Genomic DNA, 10,456 nt, shown 5'->3' on the forward strand with positions numbered 1-10,456 from the left:
CTCCTGCTAAAACTCAAGGTCTTGACCTGGATATCATCTTCAGGAAGACTTGCCTGGTTTCTAGGCTGAGTTAGATCTCTCCCGGCCTCCCAGGCCTCTCCAGTTTGGTATATGTCATGCAACTCTCTAGCTAGGGCTTTGTCTCATCCATTAGTGCATGAGTTCTGCAAAGCACAGCCTAGAGCCTATATTAAGTGTTCAGCAAACATTTATTGAATGAGTGAGGGAGGAAAGCAAGGTTAGAGTCTGTAAAAGGAACCAGCCTCCTCGGAGACTTTTCAGAAAGCCAGTGGCGACAGGCAGTAGAGATAGAGCTGATTGGGTTGGAGCTGAACTTGGAGCTGGCACTGCATAGACCAACTCACAGAACTGCTGGAACAGGGAGTGAGTTAGCCAGGAAGCTGAGCAGGGAATCTAGAATGGGCTGTATAGATGCTGCTACCTAAAGCCAGAGAAGCCATAGTCTGTGACCTGTCACCTCCTGCCATTCCAAGGACCTAGCTCAGAACTCAGAGCTCCAGGATAGTCACAGGGCTCTTGGCAGCCAAGTCTTAACTGGCTTACCTGGGAGCTTCCTGCTGTGACCCCCTAATTTTCCTCCTGATGCCTTTGAGGAAAGAAACCTAGGGCAATACGCTGTGTATCAACAGGTTTGGGCTCCAGTTGTCTAGAATTAAGTCTGGTCACTTAACTTTTTTGTGTCTTTGTGATCTTCATTTTTCAGATGTGGACACTGAATCTTCAGGTAGGAGGAGTCTTAAGTGGGAGGAATCTTCAAAGACCGATTATAATTAATTAGTATAGTCAATAGGGACGTAAAGTTTATGGTTAGACTCCTTGGGGTTGAATCCCAGCTCTAGTACTTACAAGTTGGACAACTTTGGCCAAATTAACCTCTTGGTGTTTCAGTTTCCTCATGTGTGAAATGGGGAAAAGTAATGAAGCCTACCCGATAAGGATATAAGGATTTAATGAGATTATACAAGATTATACATGTAAAGTGATTAAAATGATACCTGGTGCATGGCACATGATCTGTAATTGTTGGCTGTTGCTGCCTTGATTACTCTCAAGGGAGGAATATGGTGTGGTTTAATCCTGGCTACATCATTTCTCAGCTGGGGGTCTTGGGCAAGTCACTTATCTCATAGCCACTGTTTCTTCACTGTCAAATGGGAATAGCCTTTCTCAGGGTTATGGGTTGGATGAATGAAATGATGTTTAAAAGTGGGAGATCTACAGTAGACATTCATTACAGACTAATAACCGGAATCTGAACTAGTTCAGCTCTTACTGTGATGAATCTGTGACAAACAACCCCTGAATCTCTGTGTCTTCTTACCACAAAGATTTATTTCTCTTTGGCAAGTTTGAGGCTTGGCTGGTCTGACTCAGCTTCAGGCTTGCCGCAGGTGTCTCTCCAGCAAGACAAGTGGCTTCGGGCAAGCTCTTCTCATGGCAGAGGGCAGAAGCTCCAAGAAGGGTGGAGGCCAGTTGCGGTGGCTCACACCTGTAATCCCAGCACTTTGGGAGGCTGAGGCGGGCAGATTGCCTGAGGTCAGGAATTCAAGACCAGTTGGGCCAACATGGTGAAACTCCATCTCTGCTAAAAATGTAAAAATTAGCCTGGTGTGGTAGCAGATGCCTGTAATCCCAGCTACTTGGGAGGCTGAGGCAGGAGGATCACTTGAACTCAGGAGGTGGAGGTTGCAGTGAGCCAAGATCGTGCCACTGCACTCCAGCCTGGGCAACAAGAGTGAAACTCCATCTCAATAAAAAAAAAAAAAAAAAGAAGAATGGTGGTATTTTTCTTTAAACAGGCTACACTGTCACTGCCACCCACATCCCGTTAGCTAAAACAGGTCTCCTCGCCAAGCCCAAATCACTGGGGCAGGATGTACACTCTCCCTGAGGGAAGCCACTGTAAGCATGGGGTGGGGAGGGGAAAGGGAAAATTATAGGCAAATAATCCAATCTACCATATTATCTGTGTTAACTATATGAAGTTATATGTAGATGGGGAAACTGAGGCCTAGAAAGAGGAAGAGAAATATCTAAGGTTGCTCGGAGTCAGTGACTCCCAGACAGTTCTCTTTCCCCTCTCCAAGACCTCATTCTATATCCATGTAGTTAGCATCTGGCACTTTTCAGTCAATGGTTAAGCATTTGAATCCCATGGGAAGGACAAGGAGGGTGAGGAAGTAGAATTCCTTCCATCTTCCAATAGGGCAAACAGAAGCCCAGAGTGCAGAAGGAGGCACCTGTCATCACACCGCAAGGCCAAGAGAACAGGGAAAGAAGACCAAGAATTCCCAAGTTGACCTCCACAGTGGACCGCCCAGTCCCTCAGTCTTGTGCTGGATACAAGAGGCCCAGCAGATAGAGCAGGGAATTTGCCACCTCCTTCCTAGGAGGAAAGTGGGAGAGTCAGGAATCCAGCTGTCTGGGTCCAGGGAGGTCCCTTGGGATGGCTGTCATTCCCTCATTGGCCCCTTCTCCCTGCAAGAAACACTCATTAAACCCTGACTGCCTACTGGACCCAGGAGAAATTGAAGTGAGTGAGGTGGAGAGAGGCCCACCATAATAATGACATCCTGACTACTTGAGCAAAATTTCCCCAAATTTGGGGCAATTTGAAGTGATCTTAGTATGTACCTGGATGCAGTGTCACATAACGTGAACTCCTAAAGTGAGAAAGTCATTCCCTTCTCAAGCCTTCTGATCAACCCAGGGAGAAAGTCTCAGCTTAGAGGTTTGCATCTTTAACCCTTTAAGTCTTCATTGATTAAAACATAGACTGGCCATGTGCGGTGGCTCGCATATGTAATCCCGGCATTTTGGGAGGCTGAGGCAGGCAGATCACTTGAGGCCAGGAGCTTGAGACCAGCCTGGCCAACACAGTGAAAACCCATCTCTACTAAAAATACAAAAATTAGCCAGGCATGGTGGGGGGCACCTGTAGTCTCAACTACTCAGGAGGCTGAGGCAGAAGAATTGCTTGAACTGGGGAGACGGAGGTTGCAGTGAACCAAGATCGCGCCACGGCACTCCAGCCTGGGCAAGAGAATGAGACTCTCTCAAAAAACAAAAAACATAGACCGAGTACAGGCTTCAGGCTCAGTCTTGGCAGGTGGCTGTTGCTAGCTAGAGTTTAATAACACTATTTAATATCATTTAATCTGACATGATTTACTTTAATGGAACTGAGCTATTTCCATTGTATTTGTTTTCGTAATTCCATTTGTGGCAATTGATCTAATTTATCTCATTTATAGTAGTGATATCAATTTTCTTTTGAAATGAATTTATTTGTACACAAAAGTGAGTCCTTTAAAGAAAACATTAAGTAAATGGTGGCACAGGCAGCGTGCAGCCCATCGTGGTGCTATTTTGTAGTTATGGTGAAAATCATGAAAGAGGTGAGTGACTGATGTTTGGAAAACTCTGCTAGAATATTCATTCTGGGTGGTTGGGCTGCCTGAGGGAGAGGTCAGGGTCTGCCTGAATTGGGCTTTCTTGGTGGAGGAAGCAGCATGTACGGATTGGTGTGAACGTGTTAGGAAGGGTGGGAAGCTCATGTGGCAGTGGTGCAGGGTGCTGGCGTGATACAGAGGCCTTCCTCCGAGGTCAGGCTATGGACTTTGACTCCCAGGGGGAGAATCCAGGGGCAGATGCGTTGCAGGGAAGTGACAGCAGGCCAGTGTTTATCAGAAGGCTGGAACCACCGCTAGTAGAGATAGTGCTGTCCGGCGGGCAGGGCCCCAGGCCTCCCATCGTGAACTCTTTCCGTTGGTCCCCAGCTTAGGTGCAGAGCCACGGATCCTAAATCAGAATTAGCCTGAGGAGGGAGAAAGAAAGGGTTAATTCCTTCCCATAATAGGGCTCTGGTTTCTGGCCTTGGTCTCCCATCCATGCCCGACCAGCTCAGCTCTGGTTGCCACCAAGGCTGGACTCCTCCGCCCCCTTCAAAAGGGCAAACGGAAGCCTGGAGCAGTTTAGGGCTGTTGTCCAGATGCCACAGCAAGATCAAGAAGAGAACCAAGGACTTCCAGGTCCTCTGTTATCCTAGCAGGACTCCCCCAGCCCCTATCCAATTCCCCAATCCTAGCCACGGGAGGCCCTGACTTCTGGGGAGGCATGCTGTTAAGCTTGCAGCAGTGAAGAAAGTATTAGAGCTGGGGCTCGGAGAGGGAAGGCACCTGCCCCGGGCACCCAGGAGCCACACCTCTGGCAGGATCTCGGCAATCCCGGCCACAGGCGCTGTGGCAGCATCGCTTTTTGCCCGAGCAGTCTGAGTCCTTGTGACACAGGTGGTTCATGGGGCTGAGGCAGCGCAGTTGGTCCTGTGGGCAGCTGCCCGGCTTCACTGCAACACAGGGAACTGGGTGAGCTCTGCCTGTGCCCACCGGCCCTGGAGCTTGGGGCTTGGGTGGTCAGCAAGGTAGACAGGGGCATTTACCAGAGACCCTGGGGACGCACTGGCGGAAGCAAGCTCTGTAGCAGCACTTCCTGGTCAAGGGACACTGGCTGTCTTCCACGCACTGGTCAGGCACCGATAGGAGGCACGGCCCATCATCTGCTGGGCAGCCTCCCCATTTCTCTGTAAGAGAATCTCCCAATATTGCAGCTGGAGGAAGCTCACGGTTATGTAATAAGCACTCACCTGGGAATGACAAGATCTGAATTCTCCATCCCTTGCTTCTTGCCTGTCTTCTGGCTAGTTTTTTTTGTTGTTGTTGTTTGTTTGTTTGTTTCTAATGACTCCAAGCCTCAGTTTTCTGGCTGTGAAATGGGAAGCTGGGCTAGTTTGAGACTCAGATGGCACAAATGATAGGGGAAAATGAAGCCCAACCTCTCCACTGTGGCCAATAAGGCCATGCCTGGTCTGGGCCCTGCCCATCTCTCTAGCCCCATCCTCTACTGCCCTTCCACTCAGTGGCTCCAGATCTGCTCCAAGCCAGCTCTCTTTGCAGCGTTCTGGCTCTGGCTGCATCCTTTGCCTGGTGCACTTCTCCTATACTCCATTTGCCTGGTCGGCTCATTAGGACTCAGCAGATACATCACATCCTCAGAAGACTCTACTTCTCTGACCCCACATTAACTAGGTCAGCCCCCCCCCCGCCGCCCCCAACACACACACACACACACTCAGTTCTTTCCTCCAGAGTTTGTGACGCTGCATCTGTTTGTCTGTATCTCTCACTTGGCTGGAGGTTATGAGAGTAGACACCCTGCTAGCTTTGCTCACCATTGGTCCATATCACAGCACTTGGTGCACAACAGTAGGGGCTCAGTGACTTGGAAAGAAAGGGTTTGGAAGTGAGGCCCAGCATCGCACATGCGTCAGCAGCAGCCAGCCTGGTGCACTGTCACAGCCACAGCTGGCCACGTCTGCACTGTTGCGTTCACCACTGTTGCAAATGGCATGGTTTCGAGGATCAGGCATTAACTCTATCTCTGAGGTGTTCTTCTGAATGGCTGTAGAGTGTTCTGTCCCAGAGCTTACCTAACCACTCTTCTTGCTGGGATTTTGGGCCATGTTCAGATTTCATGCATAAAGCTGGAAATCAGTATCTTCCTCCATGTAGAGGAGGAAATCCAGGCCTGAAAGGGGCAGTGACTTGCCCAGACCCACATGGGCTGGAGTTAGGACTCCCAGGGCCCGGCTCCCTCTGACCTCTGTGAGTCTCCATCCACCTTGAGCTGTAGACATGGAGCAGATCCCAGGCCTTCAGTTAAATCCAGCATCAGAGAAAATGTTCAAGAGCTCCGAGGGGCAGCTGGATCTGGTGACTTTATCTCTGTGTCCGCCACTCCCCCTCAGCCCCCTGCCTGGGTGCTGGCTGCACACGTAAGTAGGCACTTTGCTCACATCCTACGTGCTCTAAGCCAACTTCAGCCGTCAGAGCGGGTTGGTTTAAATTGAATTGCTGCCCCCTGCTGGAGAAAGAAAGGCTTGGCCTGGGGAGGGGGGAAAAGTGTGGGTTTGGGGTAGTGGGAGTGATGTGAGGGCTCCTGGGAAACAGACTGAGGTCCAAGGTTTAGCCCTGAATTCGCAAGTTCAAGCCAAAGGTGCTCAGGCCTCAAAGGGTGGGCCAGACGGAGCTGCCTGCACTCAAAGCCAGTGGAGCCAGGTGCGTCAGGCAGGGAGAGTTTCTGTACCCGGGGGCCTGGAGCTGAACCTTGGGGAATGGGCAGATAGGGAGAGGGCATGACAGCTGGCATTTCCAGTGGAAGAACTGTGATAGCTGCAATGTGGAGGTGGGGTTAAAAGCTTGGTGTGTGCAGAGCCTGTGTGAGAGGCTCTAGGTGGTCACACTCACTTTGTTTGCCTGCCTTTCCTAACAGTCCCTCCAAACCAGGTTCTTCACTCACAGATGTGTACATCGAGACAGTCATACACACAGATGGTCATCTGGATGCATCCACCACGGGTGTGTAGACTTAGAGAGCAAAAGAATTGTATCCAGACATGGTTAAATATATACACTTGTACACACAGACGATACACACACATAGTCAAATACACAAGCACATTTAGATCTAGACACACAATTAGCTACGGGCTTAACAATAGGAAATTGCAGATAGTCAACTGTTTTATCTACAAAAGTAGCAATTTTACATGGTTCAACTTAATACACACATATATACATATGGACATACATCAGATAGTTATACATATGCAATATATTTATAAACACATATATAAATAGGCAGTCACATATGTACATATGAGCTGGAACATAATCACTGTAAATACATGAGCATACTGTCATATACACATGCCTACCCACATAGATACATACACAGACACTCAGACACACACAGTTGTGTATATAAATATATAGCATATGTGTGTGAACAGAGACATATATACGCATACACAGTCATATACACAGAATCATATGCACAGGGCTACACAGACACGTATATCTTCCCAATACCACATAACCGCTGACAGCATTTAATTAGGCACTTGCTGTTTATCAGGGACTATGCCAAGATCTTTGTATCAGAGACACCCAGACGTTTGAGTGAGAAGGGGCAGAATGGGGAGCTCTTATAAACAGAGGTGGCTGGGCTTCCACAGGCAACAAACTGAGACTTCCCTTCCCTTGGCCTCGTCACCTTCCTCCATTGTCTGAAATTCTACCAGCAGCCAGGCAGATGTCTCATGGGAGAGAAACCAGTGGGGGACAAGGTGTGGTGAACTGGGGGAGAGGCAAGCGTGTCACACCTGCCCATGCAGAGTGGCCCTGTGCAGGCTCAGTTTCTGCTGTGCCAGCTCTTTACATCTGAGCAGCCAGGTTGAATATCGGGGTGTGCTCCCTAGGAACACAAGGACTCCCCCAAATCACCCACTTATGCTGTGCTTACTGTGTGCCAGGCCCTTATTCCTCGAGACACCACTCACTCCTGAGAGAGAGGCACAGGACCTCATTTTACATGGAGTAAGTCTTCAGACCTGTCCTGCTGCCTTCCGGGAGTGCCCTGTATGGAAGTCCTAATAAACTCACACACTTGCCAATCTGGCCTTATCCAAGTAATTCTTTGGTCTCTCGGCTCCTTCCTAGGTTGGGGGTGCATTCTTCTGTCCAGTCCTGGGGTTTTGCTGTAACAGTTCGTAAGGTGAATCTTTCTGATTCCAAATACCTGCATTCAAATGCCACGTTTGGCACTAACTCAGAGTCAGCCTTTGACCTTGTTAAGGGCTTCCCCACTATGCCTCAGTTTTCCTCATCTGCAAAATGGGGATAAAAATAGTCCTGTCCGGCCGGGCGCGGTGGCTCAAGCCTGTAATCCCAGTACTTTGGGAGGCCGAGGCGGATGGATCACGAAGTCAGGAGATCGAGACCATCCTGGCTAACATGGTGAAACCCCGTCTCTACTAAAAATACAAAAAAAAAAAAACTAGCCGGGCGTGGTGGCGGGCGCCTGTAGTCCCAGCTACTCGGAGGCTGAGGCAGGAGAATGGCGTAAACCCGGGAGGCGGAGCTTGCAGTGAGCCGAGATCGCGCCACTGCACTCCAGCCTGGGTGACACAGCGAGACTCCGTCTCAAAAAAAAAAAAAAAAAAAAAAAAAAAAAAAAAAATAGTCCTGTCCTCACAGCATCACACTGAGGAGTTACGTGGTGATGGTGCATGAATCACAGCCAACACAGGGTCCGGCCTTGGAGCTCACCAGTGTACTTCCTTCCTCAGCCTGTCCCCATTACTGTCCCCTTTCTTAAAGGCAGGGCCAGGGTTGCACAGGTGAATGTAGGTTAGAGTGTTCCAGCCCCAGAAGAGGATGGAGGTGGAGGCCTCACCCAGAGCAGGAGTCACCTGTCTAGTCACTCAGCGGCCCTCCCTCACCTGTCAGCAGGCCAGCCCCAGCCTTGTCAGGGGTGGGAATGGGGACAGCAGGTTGGGGTGATGAGAGCTAGAGACAGAGCTTCCTCCCCACAAAGCCCAGATCCCAGAAACCACACCCTCTCCTCAATTCCCAAGTCCTTTCCACAGATGGGGCGGTGGACCCACCGACTCAGTCACACCACAGACCAGCAGGTGCAGACAGGGTCCCTCCCCACACCTGGAGGCACAGAGACACACATGGATACACACGGACAGGCACAAGCTCAGACGTGTGCATGCAGCCATTCCTAAGTGTACGTGTGCAGACAGAGCTTTGCACAGACAGGCAGGCACAAAGACACACGTCTACACAGAGACAGGCAGGTGCATTCCCCGCCCCGCCACCCCCTGACATATAGACAGGCACAGACAAGCACTGAGAAACTGGCCGAAAAGACACTTACAGATACCAACACAAGCAGGTGGACACAAATGTACACAAATAAAAACACAGGCTTCTGAAAGCACTAAGAATCAGGCATCCACACATACACACACACACACACACATGCACACACGCGCACACACCCCCCACAGGGAATGACCTGCCTTCTCCCAAACCCTTACTCTCCCTAGAGAAGTAGGGACAATCTGGTCCCCAGAGCAGAGGGATTTCCTGCACTCACCTCCCTTCTTCCTGCCAAAGACAGCAGGCAGCTGACTCCCCACAGCCAGGAGGGCCCCCAGGAGGAGGAGGCTCTGGATCCTCATGTTTCTGCTGCCGGTTCAGGGCCCAGGGCCCCCCAGATTAACACCTGCAGCCTCAGGGAAGCCAGAGAAACTCAGTCAGGAGAGGAAAGAGAGGGGGTGTGGAGTGACACCATGCTTGCTTCATCTTGGCCCCACCCCTGCGGGCCGGAGGCCTCAGTGCAAGGGATGCTGTCACAATTGCTGAAGATAGGGTGACGGCACATCCTGCATGTGGGGGACTCAGATCCAGTCTTGCCTGTATCGGTGACTTGGGCTGCAATCTTGGGCAAGTCTTGTCTCTCTCTGAGCCTCAGTTTTTTCATCTGTTTACCGGGCGAAGGTTGTTGAGTCAGATACTTGCTTTCCTGGCTCTCAAAGATGTTGAAACCCCAGCAATGTCTAGGCAGTGGATAGAGGTCAGCTTTGAATAGCAAAGGAGTGAGGGTTTGCAGAGTTCTGCATGCCTAGGAAGGGAGAAGGCGTTAGGGTTAGGCTAGAGTTTGCTGCCAAAGAAGGCTGGCCCAGGTTGGCATAATGAGTGAGGCCAGCCCTGGCTTCTCCTCTTGGGTCCTGTGGGTGGGAGAAAGACCACCCCACCTTTGGTGAGATCACCAGTGGCTTCTGGTAGAACTGTCCTCTTCCTGGGACTGGCTTGGCTGTTGAGGGTGGGGGAGCATGGCTTTTGGCTTGGCTAAGTTTGCTGGTCACAGCAGATGCATGGCCACTGGAAACTCTTCTCTGGCCCTAAGGGATCCTGAGCAAAAAAATGTCATCTCATCCAGGGACCCCTCCTTAGATTTCTCCAACATCTCTGATGTTGGCTCCTGCATTTGGTAGAAGAGAGGGAGCTGAGACTTGGCATCGTAAGGGACATCCTAAACAGAAACGCCATTGAAGTACATTTCCTCAGCCTTTCCATTTGAAAGACTAGGAAATTGTGAGATAGAGATGAGAGGGAACTTGCCCAAGGACACACAGCTAATTCCTGACTAAGCTAGGACTTCCCACTGTGGCCTCCCTATCATCCTCATTCAGTTCCCGGGTTTTAAAAGCAAGTCAATACCTCATCTGATCCTGAGAAAGGAGGGTGATATTACAGGGCTTGTCTCACTTACCCATTCCAATCCAGGACAGCCCTCACAGCAGGAAGTTCTTCCTTGGGTTTAATATGAATCTCTCATGCTGTCTTCTAAGCTAGCAAGATAGGAGAGGCTCTGTCTTCTATGATCTGATGTTACTTTTGGAATGCTAGCACCTCCTTGGAAGCTTTATCTTGGAGGAAAAATATATGAGCCCTTCCTTCCTCTCTCTCTCTTTCTCTTTCTTTCTCTCTCTCTCTCTCTCTTTCTTTTTCTCTCTCTCTCTTCC

The 10,456-nt window shown here is 50.0% G+C and overlaps 1 protein-coding gene across 1 annotated transcript; it reads right to left on the minus strand.

Moving 5' to 3' along the window:
* Positions 1-3,341: 3,341 nt before the first annotated feature.
* WFDC5 (WAP four-disulfide core domain 5) lies at positions 3,342-9,186 on the minus strand. The gene is made up of 3 exons (XM_065523210.1): positions 9,025-9,186; positions 4,460-4,600; positions 3,342-4,366 (listed from the first exon to the last, which is right to left on the minus strand). The coding sequence occupies exons 1-3, from the start codon at positions 9,107-9,109 to the stop codon at positions 4,170-4,172; spliced, it is 423 nt and encodes a 140-aa protein (XP_065379282.1). The 5' UTR covers positions 9,110-9,186; the 3' UTR covers positions 3,342-4,169.
* Positions 9,187-10,456: the final 1,270 nt, after the last annotated feature.

Source organism: Macaca fascicularis, chromosome 10, assembly GCF_037993035.2.
Source record: "Macaca fascicularis isolate 582-1 chromosome 10, T2T-MFA8v1.1".
NCBI lineage: Eukaryota > Metazoa > Chordata > Mammalia > Primates > Cercopithecidae > Macaca > Macaca fascicularis.